The sequence below is a fragment of the Andrena cerasifolii genome, chromosome 8, assembly GCF_050908995.1.
Source record: "Andrena cerasifolii isolate SP2316 chromosome 8, iyAndCera1_principal, whole genome shotgun sequence".
Lineage (NCBI taxonomy): Eukaryota > Metazoa > Arthropoda > Insecta > Hymenoptera > Andrenidae > Andrena > Andrena cerasifolii.
Genome location: NC_135125.1, coordinates 14,056,952 through 14,076,505, shown reverse-complemented (window position 1 = coordinate 14,076,505; position 19,554 = coordinate 14,056,952). Strand labels below are relative to the sequence as shown.

Below are 19,554 nucleotides of genomic sequence, written 5' to 3'. Positions count from 1 at the left end.
TTTGAGTATGTTGTAGTCTTTAGTGATATTGAGACGTACCTCCAAGGATTTTTCAAAATTTTGAAAAATGTCGATTTTACAGCTGTTTCAAGTTAAGTGCTACCTTTTTCAAAACATTATAGCTACGGAAGTAGTAATCCGAAATTTGTCCGTGTTCGCATGGAATGTCCCCGTTGTAAAACGGCTAATTTTCAAAGATCGTGTTTGAAATTAGTGTGCTATTTTAATACGTTCTATGCCACTGGACATATAGATTTTTGGTAGGACCGTAGAAAATGATAATAGAAAAGTATTGGTTGTGTTAAATTGATTTTAACCAGGGGTTGAGAACAGTTATGATATCCGTGTCGGTTATCGATACAGTTATGAGAACCGAAATAATCTTGAAACAGTTACGAGTGAAAACGGTTCTGGCCTATATCGGTTTCGGTTCCGGTTCTACAGAACCGATATTATATCGGTTCCGTAACGGTTATATATCGGTTATACAGTAAACTCTCGCCTCAACCATGCGTAAGCGCCTTTTGAATTATGATTAAATAATAAATCTGTGAAGAATAAATTGATTCTCAAAAGTAGTTTGAAATAATTTTTTTTTTTAAGTTACGTTTAAGGTAAACCCTTATTAACGTGGGGTGCTCCCTTAAGTGTCTAAGAATTTAATCAAAGTATAAATTTTGTATACATATCGAAATTCTTGCAGAGCAACTTCCAACTATACGTCGCATTTTCATTCTGTCATCGCACGTTTTAAAATACTTACGAACAATGTCAGAACCGATATATAACAGTTTGAAACAGTTATTCTCGGAACCGTTTTAAGCCCAGATTTTAACGTTGAATTGAAAAATACCATTTTCCTTAGAACGAGTGGCCCCCGGTGGCCCACGTGGCAGGTAACATGTTAGAAAGGTATTATTTAATATAGCATCTTATTTTATGTTACTTCACAGTTTGAAAAATTCAATTATGTTAGTAGGCAATTCTAAAAATGGTAATTGTATATTTCAGATACTAAAATACTGATGTAATCAATTAACACAAATATTTTGATGGTAGAGTAAAATGTAAGAAATGTGGGAATTAAAAGTTTCCAGACTCTTCTATAATGAGAGATGTGGTTTTATATGCAAATGTATTTGCAACTGAAATAAAGTTAGCATAAGTAAGTACCTGAGAAGCATTAGCGTGGTGATGGGCAGGTGGGGGCAATGGAGGACTCTGGGATCGATGCGGGGGGACAAGTCCATATTGCCCCCCTGGTGACGGAGCAGCACCCGCACTCCCATGCTAGCCAAAACCAAGCCAAGTTAGTTCGTGTATTAGCATATCTTTTTCTTTAAAGATGTATATTTTATATAGTTACACACAATATCTAGTATATTAAATTTGCTACTGCCATACAAGGATAAATTAATTTCGTACAAACGTAAAGTAAGCGTGGCAAATTAAACACTACACAGGGTGGAGCACAGAGTTGCAAGCTATTTTTTAAAACAGATTATTGGAGACAGTGGCTAAACTCTTGCATTATATTTTGGAGAGCAGTGCCATTTATAACTCATCTGCAGAATTTATTACAAAGAAACAGCAACGAGAGGAATGATAAATGTCTGCAGTTCTGAATATTGCTCGAAAGGCTTGCTGAGAAATAGCTTGCAACACTATGCGTTACACCTTATACATTTAATTCTCATATTACCGACACACGATTTAAAATAACAAACATGTACACGCAGCATGTATCGTGAACACAATGCTTACCAATGGTCCGTCGTAAGCAGTTATCGGTACTCCACGTGCTTGTGGGCTCGCAGTTGGCACCATAATGCAGCCAGACATTGATACTTCTACCTTTGGAGGTTCCATCGGGCCCGTCACCTGAAATCAATTCCAAAAGTACAGTTAATATTTTCTAGGGCAAGCAAAGATACGAAGTGATACTTCAATGCTTAGAAAAAAGCAGAAGGAAAGGAAGAACTAGAGTACAAATAAAAATAAAACGCTCTATGGATACCTTAACGAGATACAGAAAACTATCGTCACCCCAAATTAAATAACAAAAATGAACTATACTTCCCTTCCTCCTTCACTCCCAAAAACTAATGTCATTTCCAACTCCAAGTCTCTCTGCACCAAAGGAATGTGCTTACCGGTGGTTTCGGTGCCGGTGGTCTGGAGCAGCTCACAACAGCGGGTTGGGGGTTCATAAGATGGGGTTGCGTGGGTGGGCTCGCAACGGCTGCCGTGACTATTGGTGGCACTACAGCCTGCAACAGATGAGCTTTCGGGTTCAGAGGATGGGGTTGGCCGTTGATTCCCTTTAGCGCTATTGGTTGCGTCACAGACTGGTGGATTCTCGGAGTTGGTGGAGTGGTCGTCACACTAGCAGGGTGAACGTTCATCGGCAGCTTCTGTGGAGGCAGGCTCACTATCGTAGACGCCTGTTGCTGTTTAGCAGCTTGTAAGAGATGTTGCTTGGGATTCGGTGGAACGCCAGTGTTGTTGAGAACCGGCGACATAGGCTGGCCCTGGCTCTTCCCATTAGCAGCGCTGATCTGAGGCGTCTGCTTCGCACGCGGGCTCAAACTAGGAGAAACCACCCTGCCGCTAGGTATTTGCAGATGCAGCCCTTGCACAGCTTGCGTGGGCTTGACCATGTTCTGTACCACCGACTGACTGGCCACAATTGGCGCAGCTGGCTTCGTAATGACGATCTGCTGTTGCACCGGTGTCGCCAGTTTACTGGCGTTCAGGACGTGAGCCTTGAGGCTGGTGGGCTTCGACTGTGTGGAGCAGGTCGGCGCTGTTTGCGGCGTGGTCACCGTCGTCGCGGTAATAGAAGCGACGGTCGTGGACGTTGTCACTGTCTGGACCAGGCTGATCGCAGTGGTGACTTGAACAGCGGGAGACTGTGGTTTGGTAATCACGCTGGTCTGCGGCTGGAACTGTTGACTTTGAACTGGTTCCACGATAGGCTCCTTCTTCGGCTCCTCGGTGACCGTCAAGTTTTCAGGCTGAGGTGCCTTCGGCCGTACTATCTCCGCCGTTGGAGTGGCGCAGAGTATCCCAACGGGAGCAATTCGCGAGTCACACGCGGCTCTAATCGCGTTCTGTACTACACCAGCCGCCGTGGACACTGGAATGTACTGACCCTCCTCAGACTCCCTCATTGGTATCAGCATTCCAGTGACTGGGTCGATCAACGTCATCGGCTCGTGAGAGACTGGCTTCTGCGTGGGCGACGGGGCGGGCTGATTCGTCTCCTCTGCCTTGGCAGTTTCCTCCCTCGGCGGAACAATCTCCTCCTTGCTCTGGACCTCCTGTGGAGCGGGTGGTACCTCCTTGACCTTCTCCTCGCTGCTGTCGTCGTTGTTCTCAGAAGTTCGCCGTACTGACTTACGCCCGCCTCTGGGTGACTTCCGAGGCTCTGTCACTTGCACCGTGGACTGCACGTTGCGAGGAGAGTTGTTGTGCCTGGTGCTTCTCCTAGTAGCATGAACGCTGCCTGTGGTGCCACTGGCCAGGCCCTTGTTCGCTGCTGATCCGCGCACAACGTCCTCGATGACGTCGTCGATGGTATTCCGACTGCCATCGCGTTCGGCGAGTCTCTTCGACTTCCTGGTGTTGGCGGCTGGGGAAACGAACTCCTCGGGTGGCACTTCTTTCACCGCGGCTATAGGTGTCGCTGGCTGCGCGTTGGGGCCGGTCAGGCTCGGCACGGGAGACTTGATCGTGAGAATCAGCCGCGGGCGTCCAGCGTTGTCCTCCTCACTGTCGTCATGGAATTCGTAAACGTCCGCCGGCAGCTTGTTCTTCTCCACGTGGTGCTTGCTTCCTCTGGGGGTTCTGCCTCCTCGGCGATGCGCAACGGTCGTCGTGTTCCTGCAGCTTCGCCTCGTAGTAACGCCACCACGGCTGCCGACACCCCGTCTGTTTTTCGTTCTGCCACGGCGACTCTTGGTCGACTCGGTCTCGCACGTCTCCACACCCTCGTCCTGGTCGTCATTCACCGCGAAGCTCTTCTTGATCTCGTTCTCCACCGAGTCAGTATTGAACCACTCAGGCTCGTTCTTAGGCTGTTCTTGCACCTCGTTGCATGCACTACGACTGTGCTGTGTCTCCTCGTCGCCATCCTCGTTCCCTTCGCCGTCGCAGAGCGCGTCCACCTTCTTTATAACGCTCTCGATGTTCACCTCCTTCGCCGACCAATAGTCACTGTCCTCTTTGCTGTCCGCTGGGTCGTCCTTGGACACGTCGATGGCAAGCGGGTCCGTGATCGGTTCCTTCAGCGGATCCTCCACTGGCTCCTCCTCCATGTTCACGTCCTCGTTCTCCTTCACGATCTCCTCCTCCTTGATCTCGCTAACGGGCTCCAACTTCACAGGCGACTCGACCTCTATCTTCGGCACGATGTTCTCCGTCACCTCTGTCTTCGGGACGCACAGGTTCTCCGATTTAATGAAATCCGGCTGCTCGATCTTCGGCTTCGTGTCCACGTCGACGCACGGCGGAGGGAAGTCCGGCTCGGAGCTGATGAACTCCTCTTTCATCGTCGGCTCCTCCTGCTTCACGACATCGACCGGCTCTTCTTTTATGATGTCCATTGGTTGTGTGGGCTGTACAGGCGGAGTGAGCTGCATGGGTTGAGCGGTCTGTGCTATCTGCGCGCTCGCGTCTAGTTCTAACTCTTGCTCGGGTGGTATTCGTGGTTCCAAGCACTCGACCGCGGCCGGCTCGTTCACTGGCGACGCTGATGTAGAAGAGACAGCAGCGGTGGGCACCGTCCTGGCGATAATCGCCTGGGAGACAGTGGAGACGAGAGGAATGTGTGGCTTCGAGAGCTGAGCACTCTGAGAGACGGACGGGTGTCTTTGGCCGCCGCTCAGAGCCAACGATGTCTGAGGGACGATGCACTTTTCCTCGGGTATCGAGACTGCAACGGTAGTCGTGATCTGTTGCGAGACTATGGGCACTACTGTCTTGATGAGCGGTTGATTAGCCGCGGCTACTGTGGTCGCGCCGATGCTGTGCACCACGGACTTGTGCACCAAGTGAGGCTGCCCATGAGCGACTATAACAGGACTGGGCGTCGAGGAGCGCGGTACGTGCGTTGTCAGAAGCTGGAGACTCGACAGTTCCTGCTTCTGTTGTCTTGGCGACAGCAGACTATTGTCCGTCGTGATCGGCCCTGGGATCTGCTTCTGTGGTCTGGACGGCAGGGTGCAGGTGTCCGCCATAGTGGTCGGTTTCCCAAACACCGGGCTTGACGTGCTGGCATTGATCTCGATCTTCGCCGTTTCGGGGATGTACGTGGGCGGCTGATTAGGCGAAGGAACTTTCGGCGACGTCGATGCTTTGTTCGTGGGCTCCGGCATGATGGCCGGCGACAATTTTGGCTCCTCTAACCGTTGCATCGGCTCGTTAGGGTTAACCGGGAGCAACGTTTCGATGACAGACTTCCCTCCAATGGTCGAATCCCTGGAGTTCTTCAATTGCACGCCAGGCGCCAGCGGCGGTACGGACATGTAGGAGCGGTGTGGAATATTCAGGGTCAACGGTGGCATGCCTCCGCGGGGACTAGGGGCGAGGGCCCTCATCCCTGGGGCATGTTGGATGACTGGCTGTTGAGTAGCAGCGGTGGAATAGATCTGCGACGGTGTTTCTTGCCTGTGAGCAGAGACGCTCACGCTTACAGCGGTCCTCGCGGGCGGAGGTGATGGTTTGCCAACGTTCGGCATGTGAGGGCTCAATGCTGGGTTCCGTGACCACTGTCCGTTGGGCGACAGAGGTTGCGTTATCCTGGATGGAACTAGTAGAGGCACAGGAGCCAGATTAGAGGAGGCAGATGATGAGACTGTGGGGATAGTCTGCATCCTAGGAGAGGCTTGTCGCATGGGCACCATCTGAGACTGCGGAGAAACAGGGAGTTTCTGATACAAAGGCTGTGAATTAATAGGAGGTGGTGGTCTGGGACTGGCCGCTGTGATTCTAGGCGTTTCGCTGGTGATGGGCACGCTACACGGCCCCAAGACTGGTTGTTTATACTGTGGCGGTGGAGGAGTCGACACGCGGTGCGCCTGAGGGGTGATCTTCTCTGCGCTAGCAACGCTGACGGTCGTGTCGACCGTCTCTGCCACAGCTGCAGGCTTAACAACCTCTCGAGGCTTCTCGTTCAGGTTCCACGAATGCGCGATCACAGACGCGGGTGGACTAGACGGTTTCGCGGTCGATATGCGTGCCTCGACGGGCTTCTCCGTCGCAGCCAGAGGAGGCGCGACGGTGTTGACAGTCTTAGTGGGCGACTTGTAGAACGATGGAATGTCTGGCGTCTTTGGCGGCTGGGTGAGGTCGAACGTCTCGTAGTTCGGGTCTTCCTCCGTGTCCGTGTCGATCTGCAGGTCGTGCTCGCTTTGAGGTGTGTCAGGCTTCAAGTCCGTCTCACCTTCGCCCGCAGAAGCATTCAGACTTTCCACAGCCTGCTGCATCTCCTCGACGTCCTCTTGGGGCGCCTCAGCTGGTGCTCCAACCGTGTCGTCAGCCTCTGCATCTTCCTCCTCTCCCTCGTACGAAAAGTCTTCGGTAGACCCTCCAAAGGTCTCCTCCAGCAATGCAGCGACTGCGTCCTCTGTTTCCTCCTGAGAGATGGCAACTCGAGGTTTATCTTCCGCCTGCGTGGGCGGCGTCGTCGACGCAGCCACGTCCGGCTCCTCCCTGCCGCTGCGCGACTGACAGCTGCTCTCCCGCTCCTCGGGTTCCGAGATGCTCTTCACCGCGTTCTCGTGTATGGTCTCGTCGATCTCAATCCCGAAGCCTGGGATGAACTTGTCTTTCTTCTTCTCGGGCTTCGCGGCTTGGATACCGCTACTCACGACCGGAGGCGTCATCGACGGTACCGTCGTCGCAGTAGACACAACCTTGGGGATTGGACTGAGTAGAGTGTCTCTGGGCGTCGGCAGAGTCGGTGACAGAGTCTTCGTGATCAATGGACTGCTGGCCCTCGGAGGACTCGGATCTGCGCCTAAATACGGCAACTCGCCGCTCTTTTCGTGGTGGTGGTGGTGGTGGTGGTGATGATGGTGGTAGTCCTTTCTACTGCGCTCCTCCTTCGACTTCTTCCTCTTCTTCTTCTTCTCCTTGATCTTCTCTGGAACCGTGGATGGGGTGGACGGCTCGACGCTGTCATTGTCGTCGGTGAATCGGAACACGTCGTGATCGTTGCTCTCTGTGCACACCACGCCCGACTTGGGCGAGTTGGGCAGCCCCAGGAGCTTCGCCTCGATCTCCCGGCCCGCTTCAGCCAGGTCCACGCTGTTCTCGTCCTCTGGCTGGTGACGACGTTTCTTCTCCGTTTTCCGTCTCACTCGCTCCACATCCAACACGGGACTGTGACCACCGTCGCTGTCCGACGCATAGGTGTGGTTCTCCGACGACATGTTGCCCAGGCGATTGAAGAAGGTGTTCGACGGGCCATCATCAACGTCGTCCGATAGAGGACCGAAGATATCCTCCATACGCTGCGAGTCCCTGGCTTCCTGCCTGTTCAGCCGCTTTCTTCTCGTCTTCGCCTTATCGTCACCGTTTCGGTCTCTCCTCTTATCCTTCTTATTCCGCTGTTTCTTATCAGAACGTATCCTCTCCTCGCTGTTCTCCAGCACCGTCGCTCCAGACGTGGCGGTCGTGGAGACGGTAATCGCCTCCGAAGTATGGTTTGGTCTGCAGTCCACGTTGCTGGTCACGATGCTAGACTTGCTCTTGTGCTCGTTGCTCTCCGAGGACTCGGCCTTCAAGCTGTCCTCGTTCGACATCGAGTTCTTCTGCCGCTTCTGCTTCTTCTTATGCGACTTCTTCCGCGAGTCCCTCTCGTGGTTGTTCGCGACGATAGAAGGATGGTTGCCGCGGAAAGGTACGGACATCCGCTCGTCGTCGTCGGACGTGCGGAGCTCCTCCTTCACAGTCGCGTGGACGCTGTTCACCACCACGCTCGAGGTCTCCAGGGGGTTGTGCTTCTCCTCCGTGTCGGCGAAGCCGAGGTCGACGTCGCTCTCCAGAAATCTCTCGGTCTTCACCTTGCGAATCTTGTTGTTGAACGACTCCTCCTCCTCGCTGGTGTCCGAGTGGATCCTGGACCTGGAGCCCTTCCTGGAGAGGGACTTCGCCCTGGCCGAGTCTGACTCCGACGTCGCCTCGTCCTCCGTCAGAGCCTTGCTAGACACCGAGTCCCCGTCCCACGACGTGCTCTGCTTCTTCTCCTCCCTCCTAGCCCGACTCTGCTTCAGCTGCGAGAACTTATCCTTCAAGCGCACCTGACGCTTCTCCTCCTCGAGCTTCTGCATATTCTTGGTGGACCGTGCCTTCACCTTATCGTACATACTGATGTAGGCGGGTTCGTCGTCGACGATGTCGAAGATGGAGTGCTTCTTGGGCTCGTCGCTGTCAGTGTCGGTGGCTGACGGATGCCTGGGCACTTGCATGTCGTGGGTGGACAACGGGCCGTCGTCGACGTCACTGTGCAGGTTCAGGGAAGACTGTTGCTGATGGTGTTGCTGCATCTCTCGGGAATGATTGGTACCCACCGAGGTCTGCTCGCTCGGCGAGTTCGAATCATTGCGCTTCGAGAGCTCCAGCCTGGATAGGAACTCTTTGTCGGACTCATGGGAGACACGCGGGCTTCTCTCCCTGGACTCCTTCTCGGAACGGTTTCGCTTGCTCCGCTGCTTGTCCTTACCGCTCTCCCGGTTGTTCTCTCTGTTCTCGCGGCTGGACTCCCTGACCAGGTCGCCGTGGCTCGTGTCCCTGCTGTCTTGCGTCTGCGTAGAGCCGCTGCTCTCCTTGCTGTCTCGACTCTCCCTGCTCTCGCGACTGGAACGATGGGAGTCGTTGCGGTGTTTGCGATCCTCCGATCGCCTGTTCTGCCTAGGCCGGTCTTTGCTGTCCCTGCGGTGCTCGGTGATCTTCATGCGTTTCGCGTCGTCCTCCGTGGGTCCGTCCTGCGAGGAGCACCGCCGCTTGATGGATACGGGCGCGGCTGAGATCTGGTTCTGGGATTGAGAAACGGACTGGTGAAGATGGTTCTCGGTGGGTTGTCGTCTGCTGTCGTCGCGGTCCCTCTTCTCCTTGTCCTTCTCCTCCCGATCCCTCCTCTTGTCGCGCTCCGATTTTTCCTTCTCGCGCCTCTCCTGGTCTTCTCGCTCCCTCCTCTTCTCTCGATCGTGCTTTTCGCGCTCGAACCTCTCCCTCTCCTCTTTCTCGCGCTTCTCTTTCTCAGCTCGATCCCGTTCCTCTTTTTCTTTCCGCCGTTCCCGCTCTAGTCGTTCCTTTTCCTCCCTCTCGCGTTTCCTTTCCCTCTCGACACGTTCCTTCTCCTCCCGTCGTCTCTCCCGTTCCAGCCTGTCGCGTTCTTCCTTGTCCCGCCTCTCTTGCTCTTCCCTCTCCTTCCTGAGACGTTCCTTCTCCTGTTTCTCCCGTTCCAGCCGCAGCTCCCGGTCTTTCCTTTCCCGATCTTCGCGCTCTCTTCTCTCCCGTTCCTCCCTCTCCCTGCGCTCCTGACGCTCCTTCTCTTCCCTCTCCCGCTTTTCACGCTCCAGCCGCTCCTTCTCTCTCCTCTCTTTCTCCTTGGCCTCGTTATCCTCCCGTTCCTTACGCTCCCGTTCTCTCTCCTCCCTCTCCCGTTTGTCCTTTTCCTGACGCTCCTTGTCCAACCTCTCCCTCTCTCGCCTCTCCTCGTCCTTCTCCCGCCTCTCCTCTCGCTCCTTGCGCTCCTGCCTGTCGCGATCATCTTTCTCTCTCCTCTCCTGCCTCTCGCGATCGTCCTTCTCCCGCCTCTCCTTCTCCTCCCGCTCTTTCCTCTCGTAACGAGCCTCTTTGTTCTCCTTCAACTCCCTCGCGTGACCATCCGAATCGGCGATATCGTTCACCATTGACGAGGCGTCTTTCTCCTCGCGATCCTTGCGATTCCTCTCGCTGTCCGCGTCCTCCTTGCGCGATTTCCTCTGGCAATCCTTCCCCTTGCTGTACTTCGAGTCCCTGCTGTCCTTCCCGTCGCGGGACTCTCTGCTGTCCCGATTACTACCGCTACTGCTGCTGCTACTGCTGCTGCCCATCTCCTTCCTCAAACGCGAGCGGGAGCTATCGGTGGACGAAGACAACGACGACGAGCAGGAAGAGTTCGACGAGGATGTCGTGGAAGACGATAGCACCGTGGAGGCGGTGGGCATGGAAGTTTGATATTGACCACTCGATAGCGACAACGACGACGACGACGACGAGCACGACGACGATGACAACGATATCGTGGACGTCGTGGTGGCGGTGGTCGCTGGCGTCGTCGTCGGTGTAGACAGCGTTGTCGTAGTGGTCGCTGTCGTAGCGGCCGTTGTCGTCGTCATCGTAGCCGCGAACACGGGCGTCGGCGGCGTCGTGACGGAGGGCGTCGACGGCGTCGTCGCGGGCGTGCTCAATCCCCGACTCGTCGAGGCCCCGAGGGCGTGAATACTACTTACACTACCGTTGCTGCTAAGAATACTACTAGCTGATGCTAAACCGCTACTGGCCGCCGTCCCGCTACCAAGACCGATTGGCAGAGAGACCGGCGGCAATTCGGGACTAACAGTTTTGATTGACGTGCCCGGTGTGACGGGAGTGGCCGGCGTCGGGTGGACACAGTTATGCTGCACCGTTGCCCGCGGGTCCGTCTTCAACGCGGACGACATGGTCGCCGGAAACGTTAGGCTCGAGGAGAGGGGCGTGCTCGCGATTTGCGCGGCCACCGTGGCGCCACTGGCCAGCTGCACCGGCGGGTGACTAGGAAACGGATACTGTAGGCAAACTTTGCTGGTGCAGCCGCCGCTGGACGTCAGGCCGCTCGCGCTGCCGATCATCGAGCTGACGTTCAGCACGCCGGTGAACTCCCGCGGCTCGTACTTCTCGCTAAAGTTCTCCAGGCGCTTCGAGTCCTCGTCGAACACGCTCCGCTTCGCGAGGACCGACTTGACGATGTCGGACGGCTGCACCTCGTGCAGGTCCAGATCGAGAAGCTTGTGACGAAACCTGAACCGTTCGGACGCGGTTGCGTCGAGCTTGGTCAGCGCATCGCCGCCCGCCGCGCTCAACGCCCTCGATCCCGACCATTTCTCGTACTTCTCGTCCAGGGAGCGTATTCTCTCCTCGAGGCTTGGGGACTGGGGCGCTGTCTCGCTATCGGAGCTCGTTGGACTGGGGCTGGGATGACGGGGCGGTGGCGAGGCTGGTGGCTGAGGAGCTGCGCGCGGACTCGGCGCGGTGGAGAGGTTCGCACACGGCGGGCTGGTCACTTTAGCCAGGCTAGCGTTGCTAGATCGGTTGTTGCCGTTGCTGTTGTTGTTGCTGCTGCTGGTGTTGTTGTTATTGTTATTGTTGTTCAGCATCTGAGCAGCGAACCTTGGCAGCGGTAACGACAGGGGGCCCTCGTGACTCCTCTCGCGAAACCGCCGCGGCTCGCTGGGCACCAAATTCTCCGGCCTCTCGTCGACCAAAGGTGTTCCTGGCCGAGATCCGTCGTGGTGCTCATGATGTCTTTAACAGAGAAGTTAAATTTCTTATTTGCTGAGTAATGAATGTGGTCGATGTGGCTGACTCGAGAAGAACAATAACTCTACCGTAATAATAATAGAATTATTCAGTTCCTTCTCTTTATTCATACTGGCCCACAATGGGTCCGAAAGTGTAACTTTCTGGCGTTTGGAAGATATTCCTAATCAAATTTGAAAGATGTCGACATTTGCGTTACTGCATATAAAAATATTTTTTAATGGATTGTTTATATTAGTTACTAATAAAAGAAGATATTTATCGCAAAAGTCTGGTCTGTAATTTAAACAAACCGATTTGTTGCTACTTTCCTTTATTATTCGAATTTTCCTTATAACTTGGAAACGAAAAGCTTCCCAAACATTTTGCTTAAACCACTGTCAAGGGCATTAAATAAGGTACCAAACAAACAGAATTAAATTTTTTATTACAAATAATTTAAAAAAATTAATAAATAAATGTAAAAAATATTAAATTATACATCATTAGAAAGGAATAATTTTTTCCTACTCTTTGGCGTAAATTTCATTCCGATATCTTAAGAAAAAGACCCAAAATGCGGCAAATTTTAAATCCGGCCCACTGTGAATGGATATCCAAAATAAATCCCTATCATACCACAAATGATATCTCATGTTAGTCAAAGTGTTACTCAAAGCACAAGCAACAAGAAATTAGACACCCCCCCAAAAAGAATACACTCTTCAGGTTCCACAGAAAAAACCACTCCACACCAGAGATGAGCATAATTTAAATAAAAAGTTATTTAAATAACGTATCAAATAAAAGACTTCATTTTTATTACTCCTCGAATAAAAATAATTTGGATTATTTTTATTCGAAGCGCCTCAAATCACTTTTCTTTCGACGGAATTCATTCGAGAGCAACATCATGATTTTTTTATTCGACGGGAATTCATTTTAAGCTTCGAATGATTTTCTCAGGTTCAGTCGTATTTTCATTCGAAAGTTATTCGAAGTTGAAATACATTTGGGCGAGCCTCGAGAGCCTTTGATCAAAGCCGCCTGCTTCCGGAGCCGAGCGACATTGTATCGTTCCCCCATGTAAACTACAGCGCGGAGTTGCTCGGCGATGTGTCATCGATTATACAGAAACGGAATTTCTTTATTTTTCGTCGTATCATTATGAAAGTGACACCAATGGATTCCTTGCATTCTCCCGATTTAACGAAACGAGCTTTCAATCCAGCAAATTAATTTTATGCCTAATACCATTAATTACACAGTTCGACAGCCATCTGGACTTGTAACACTCAATTGCCGTTTCTTATACGTTTTCTTATACGCCATGAAAACGAATCCGCAAACCGTTTGTCGCCATCACCCTCAGTTTTTGAGAAATTCGATTTTGAAAAAAAACTGCACATTTTCAACTTTGAACATCTTTTGTGTCGAAACGGTAACACTTATTCGGTTACTCGTTGCGCCAAATTATTCTATGAACCCTCCCGAATACAACAATATAAGTTATTATTGCATTATGAACATTTAAATCTGTTTAAACATCGATCAAATGGGAAAAGATTATTTCCAAAGCTAAGTGTCTAAGAGAAAATCTGACCATTCCACGCGATGAATGGTCAGATTTTGTGTAAAAATTTGTGTCTTTTATTCGAAATCAATTTTTTATTTAAAATAATTTTTTGCCCATCTCTGTTCCACACCGAAACTCCACCATAACATACCTGCTGGTAATATCGCGCCGTCGCTTGCAGGGCCCAGGGCCCCTGCCCTCGCAACTGCCTCTCCTCGTCCCGTGATGGACCACCACCTTGCTGTCGCTGACGCGCCGGATGTCCATGCCCTTTCGACTGGAGTGCGAGGTGACGAGCAACGAGGCGATCTCGGGCTCGTCGTCCTCGCACAGTATGGTCGTGGCTGCTCCTCCATCGAGCTTTGCGCGCTTCTTCGGAGCGAAGCCGACCTCGTCACCGCTGCTGTGGCATTCCTCGAGCTGCTCGAGCAGGTGGACCCGTTCTTTTTGCAGGTGCCTGATGTCCGGTGGTGGCAGCAACGGTGGCGGTGGGGCAGGCGGCTCGACGCTGGTGACCACGCTCTGGACGGCGTGGCGTCGCGACGGCGGCGGGCAGTCGTCCTCGTTCAGCTTACCGTCGCCGAGCACGCTGCTCTGGTAGTCGTCGTGGCTGGCCCCGCTGCCCTGGCTGAACTCGTCGTAGCTGCGAAACGGACGCGACGTTGGCTCGCTGTAGTCGCCGTCATAGTAGGTGTCCTGGTACGAGCGTCTACTGCTACGCGACATCGCCGTCGGGTGGGCCGGGCTCGCGCCAGGTGTACTGCCGCCCCCGGACGTGCGGGAGTAACTCGCCGTTCTCGACCTCGGGGGCGTCTCGTAGCGGGTGAACCTGCTGCTGGCGTTCGACACCGTCACCCCGGAGTCGAAACTGCTACGCTCCCGCCTGAAAGGAGTCCTTCAAATAACGGGTGTACCTGCTATATTTCGTAGTTCCCGCGTGTGTTACGCGAGCGGTGCGCAAGGTGCGTGAAAAGCGGCCGCGGGATAGTCGCGCAACTTCTCTCCAGCGTCTTTAACATGTTTCAGAGTGGAGATTGTGTGGCGGTGAAAAATCTAGAAGCTACCAAATCGAGATTTCGAACAAATGGTGAGACGTAAGTGGGACGTATAATGGGACTTGTGAATGCCAGAACAGTTTACAAAGCAGAGGGAAACCTGTCGCGTAAACTAGTACCTGTTGGAGTTCAACGAGTCTCAGTGTTAGGACTAAGGGGCTGCGTTTCTCTTTTTCTGGAGAAGAGGGGCGAAGGGTCTTGACGGGGGCATAAGGTGACGACCGTAGTCAGTCTGAAAATTCTGACCAAACCGTGCAAATCGCGTTCCGTCTCTTAAAGTTTCTTTTTTCTTGTATACTTTTATATATAACCAATTAACATTAATACGTGGACACACTGTGTATTGTCTATCCATACAATAAACCATAGTTGTGTTTATAGTGTGACACTTATTTTCAACCTCTGCGGAGTAATTTCCAACAGTACCTGTTAAACACGCTGGAAGAATTTATCGAGTACCTCACCAGACGACACTTGAATCGCGAACAAGTGTCTTCGAATTGCTCTACAATGAGGCACCTAAAGAAATTGTAGGCTCGCGAACACACGGTGCGCTAGCAAATGTACATACGCGACATCAAAGGTGGACGCTGGGGATGGCCTCGTGTCCCAAGGTTTCTCACCAGCGACACCCTGTCGCTCGAGATGCTCGTAGAAGGTCTCCTGGCACTCTCTGGAGGCGAAGTCGACCTGTAACCGTCGGCCACGAAGAGCTGCTCCTCTCATCTCCTTCACGGCGGCCTGCGCGCAGCTGATCTGCTCGAAGAACACCAGAGCGTGCCCCCGCTCCCTGTCCACCACCACCTGAGATATCGGTCCGAACTGGTGGAACTGCATGTTCAAGTACTTTTCCGACATGCAATCTAAAACAACATACGCAAAAATTGCGACCTCGTTAAGCGATGGTAAGAAGCTAGGTGGCGTGTAAACATTTGTGGCTTTGAGAACTGTGTTCGTTTATCAATGTGGACCAACCTCCACTCGTCCAACCCTTAAATTTTTCTTCAGCCCCTCACCCTAGAGAGTGCGCCGGCAAGTTAAGCTAACGTTCTGTCTCTGCACTTAGACGCGACTTAACATTAGGTGGAACTGAATGATCTATACGTTATCAGAATGAGAAGAGTGTGGATGTCGGAGTCTGAGAGATGTTTAAGGCTTACAAGACCCAGATTCTTGGAGTTAAAACTGTTAGGGACTGGGTGTAAGTCCAGCTGCCCCTTCTGGATCTGGTATATGTCATCAGAGGGTTGAACATACTGATATGAATAGTACAAAGGAGCCACTTTTTCGCGCAAAACTGAAAATTCCATGGGGAAATTAATGTGGAGGAGAGGGGGTGCGGGGTGCGGGTGGGGGCAACTTTCTTTTTAAATGGATAATTACCTCCAATGCCATCAACCCAAACACAGGACGTGGGCATCGACTTTCCGAATCCGAGTTTTATTCGATTTGCGCCCAGGTGTTCGCCGTCCATCGATCGCATAGCTTTGACAACGCTACCGATGTCGGAGTATTGGCAGAAGGCATAGCTCGACACCGCGCCCTGTTTCTTAATATCTATTTCCTGCAAGATCCAAACGAAAATCGTGTTCACTTTTTCTGTTAACATTTCCTAGCGACTTGTATCGACGACTTCAAAGATACCAGCATACTGGAAATTGATGCAGGTGCAATAAAAGAGCTCGTATACAACAGTATTCTAGTTTTATTTCATCTCCAATTTTCCTTCATTAATTTATTTCCTACTCGCTAGTTATTTCGTTAGTTGAATAATATGCTTTAATTTGAATGGTATTTTAGACGGTCGTGCGTCACTTACAAAGCTCCATACGCTAAATACAGAGAATGCGGTTGCAATCGTGATGCGGCCAGAGGGAGGATGTTGCGATGTACAAAAATAAGTCAAAGCTGCGGAATAATACTTCCCCTGTGAGACTTCGTTCTCGGCACAAATCACTGTCGGTGTCCACTTGGGCACCCGTGTATCGTTCGACTAATTGCAACCCCTAGTTTCACAAGATCACTAAAGGTGTCCGCCTCCGATTGCTTTGGTTTCTGGATACGTTTTAGAGGACCGCAAAAGAAGAAATACGTGTCTTTTTATTTTGGCCTGCTTGAATGTTTTAAGGGGTGAAACCATCGGAGGCGGACACCTGGGAACCTCTCCTTGTAAGCGTCAGTCTTGGTGTCTTCCACTCAAATTAATGGCAATACTGAAGAAGACATCTCCCACAAAGAGAAAAGAATTTACGGAAACACTTGAAAAAGTTCAATTCCGGGAAGACTTTTAAATTTCAACAGCTACTCTTCGCTTCAATGCAGACTTCCGGGTCCCCGTCAGGTATCTAGCTGTTTATTTACAATTAATATAAATAAATACTCAAATCCTCCATTACCAAAGAATTACCAGAACACACATGTGTATTTCAGTGGAAAAACAAGACCTTCTTATCATCCCCTTTTACGCAACCTACCCTCGAGAACGAAATCCCATACAAGAGAAGCATTATCCCACACATCCGACTCTCCCGTGGAAGATGGAACACCTCGTGCCTCCCCCGGTCGCAGCAGGATCGCTTCCGGTGCTCTCGCGGAGAGCAATGGAAATGGAAGCGTGCCCAACTTACTATTATCTCGCCGAACGGCTCGAAATGCTTCCTAAGCTCGGACGCGGTGACGTCCTTCTCGAGGTTCCCGATGAAGAGCGTGCGCGTCGCTTTCGGGTGGTACTCGTCGAGCTCGGCCTCGTACGGCCTGAACTCGTTGTCCTCGACATCGTAGCCCTGGTAGGGGGCCACCTCGATCTTACAGCCGAAGAATAGCTTGTCGTGGGATACCTCGAGCGCCTTCTCCACGTCCTCGGGCTTCTTGAAGCAGACCAGGGCGTACCGGTCGCCGGCCGCTCCGACCACCTTCACCCACGTCACTTTCCCGTGCTTCTTGTACTCGTGGAACAGGCCGTCCTTGAGGGACGTGTCGCTGCTGCGCGCCGGCAAATTACGGACGCAGATAGCCAGCGGCCTGCGGTCCTCGGTGACGGCGGCATTTCCGGTGCGGTGCGGCGAGCTGCCCGGCGACGTGCTGCCCCCGGAAGTGCTGCCTGCGGAGCTGCCGCTGCGGCTGCTGCTGCTGCTACCGGAACGGCTACTGCCGCTCGGCGAGCTGCTTCCGCTTCGCGATTTTCTCCGCTGCTTTTTGTGCTGTCGTAGAGCGCCGCTGCTGCTGCTGCCGCCGCCTCCACCGCCGCCTAATGGAACAACACGATGAATATGATCTGCACACACGTGGACGGGGGATACATTATTGTGACGTTAGTTTAGGCATTTTGGGGTAGCGAGTTATAGGCAGGGGGTGTTGCGACGGGTTCTCAATTGAAGGGTGGTTGCAATAAGGGGGCAAGCGCTCGAAAATGGGAAAAATTATTGTCCAAACGCTAAGGAAGATTGGAACATTATATGTTGTTAAACTGAATTTTAAAAAATATAGCGTTGTAAAGCTAGTCACGACACACATTTTTTCTATTTACAGTTTGTTTATTCAATTGTTACTATTCGAGCATAACCCAAGGTTTTCAACGCTCGCCCTTAAAAAATATCGAGGCAATTTTGAGGTACATGTAACTTGCAGCGACAAAGTTTTCCCTTAATATATAAGGAAGATTTTCACCAATTTTCACACTGATTAATTAATTATTGTAGATATGACGATATATATAAATCTCGCGCGCCACCAACAGTCAGCGTGAGTGCTAAGCTGCCAAGCAGCGCATTATACGTGGCTGCTGACTGATTTATATATATCGTCATATCTTCTACAATTATTTATTAATCAGTGTGAAAATTGGGGAAAATCTTCCTTATATATTAAGGAAAAACTTTGTCGCTGCAAGTAATGAATAGTAATGATTGGATAAACAAACTGTAAATAGAAAAAATGTGTGTGGTGACGAGCTTTACAACGCTATATTTTTTAAAATTCAGTTTAACAGCATTTAATTTTCCAATCGCTCTTAGCGTTTGGACAATAATTTTTCACATTTTCGAGCGCTAGTCCCCTTATTGCATCCGACCCTTCGATTACCTACGGGTCGAAAGTTAGGAATCGACCTGGCGATTTTTAGAATAAATTAAATGGGGGATGACGGTTAGCTGCGAGGCGGATACAGGGTCAATTTTCACTCGGAATGTGACTTCCTCAACGATTGGGGTAGATAAGGGTTTGGTGGTGCTGTGGTCCAGTGAAGCACGCAGAAGGGGGCTAAGGGGGCATAGCACCTCCGCAAAGAAGAGTTTGTAAAAAAAAAGAAAACAGGGTTTTATTCTTGAAATTAATTTTTGTAATCACCTGATGAATTTTAGTGAATTTGGAATAAAAATATTTTTATCTCTGTTTTTCAGTGGGTAATAAGTAATTCGAGAATGAAAGGTGAGTCCGAATAGACCCGGTATCCGCTAGGCAAAATTACAGTGGATGATTTGAATAATTACTTAATTTATTTTTTGAATGATTAAATCAGGCAGTGACAACAAAAATGAACTTTTCCTATTTTCTATGATTAGTAAGACTATTGAAACACATTATTGCTACTAACTTAATTTCGCAAGAAATCTGGGTTAGTCGGTTTTTGCTCTGAATGCCTGAAATCTCTGCTACCCTTAATACAGGGAATGGTTGCAAAGTTTCGACCAGTAGTTCGCAAATACGATTTGCTTTGTTCAATGAAAAGTCTGCAGTTACAGGTGCGTATTTATTTGCGTTTTATGGGTGAGCTACGGTTGCTCGTTAAATCAAAGTCATGCAACTAGGACAAGCGCGTATCTCATTTTGTCGTTAACGGGGTAACGTGGTTTCGTGTCTGCTAGGATCGCGATTCACGTGTATCGAAGCGGTACGCTTTTGCGGACAGTGCGAGAGGCAATTTTAGCAGAGCGCAATGTTCGTTCGCGTGACAAACAATATAGAAATGTAATTCTACACAAGCGACTTTAAGATTCAAGTCCCCGAATGCGACCACGAGAACGAACGAGGACAAAGGACCGCCAGAAGCGTGGGTCCAAATAAGGCGAGAAGTTAATAGGATTGCGAGCTACTGAATGTTAATAAGGAGGCGTCGTTATCGTACGATCATAAATCGCGAAGTGTCAGAAAAGCCTTGATGATCGCGGCTACGTGTTGTCCCCGAGGCAAGCGACATGCAGAGCGCGTACCGCGCGTATCCCCTCGCGAGTCATGAAAACACACACCCACACACCCCCTCGCGCACAGAAGGGTGCGGATACGTGTTCGGGCTACGCGTGTGCGCGCAAGAGAGAGAGGGGAAGCAAGGAAACGGCACACGGCAGATAGAGGTATTCCACCTGCAGAAACACACGCGGA

The 19,554-nt window shown here is 51.1% G+C and overlaps 1 protein-coding gene across 7 annotated transcripts in view; it reads right to left on the bottom strand.

Moving 5' to 3' along the window:
• LOC143372705 (uncharacterized) overlaps nucleotides 1–19,554 on the bottom strand; it is a 113,108-nt gene that overhangs the window by 2,813 nt on the left and 90,741 nt on the right. For 3 of the 7 annotated variants that reach the window (XM_076819198.1, XM_076819197.1, XM_076819199.1), the window contains 5 exons: nucleotides 14,750–15,041; nucleotides 13,275–14,006; nucleotides 2,154–11,553; nucleotides 1,765–1,881; nucleotides 1,174–1,290 (listed from right to left, as the gene is read on the bottom strand). In XM_076819198.1, the coding sequence (XP_076675313.1) occupies nucleotides 1,174–1,290; nucleotides 1,765–1,881; nucleotides 2,154–11,553; nucleotides 13,275–14,006; nucleotides 14,750–15,041 (10,658 nt within the window). Of the gene's footprint in view, nucleotides 1–1,173; nucleotides 1,291–1,764; nucleotides 1,882–2,153; nucleotides 11,554–13,274; nucleotides 14,007–14,749; nucleotides 15,042–15,561; nucleotides 15,743–16,805; nucleotides 17,453–19,554 lie in introns of all 7 variants that reach the window. The other 4 variants (XM_076819193.1, XM_076819194.1, XM_076819195.1 and 1 more) reach the window with 3 other exon arrangements.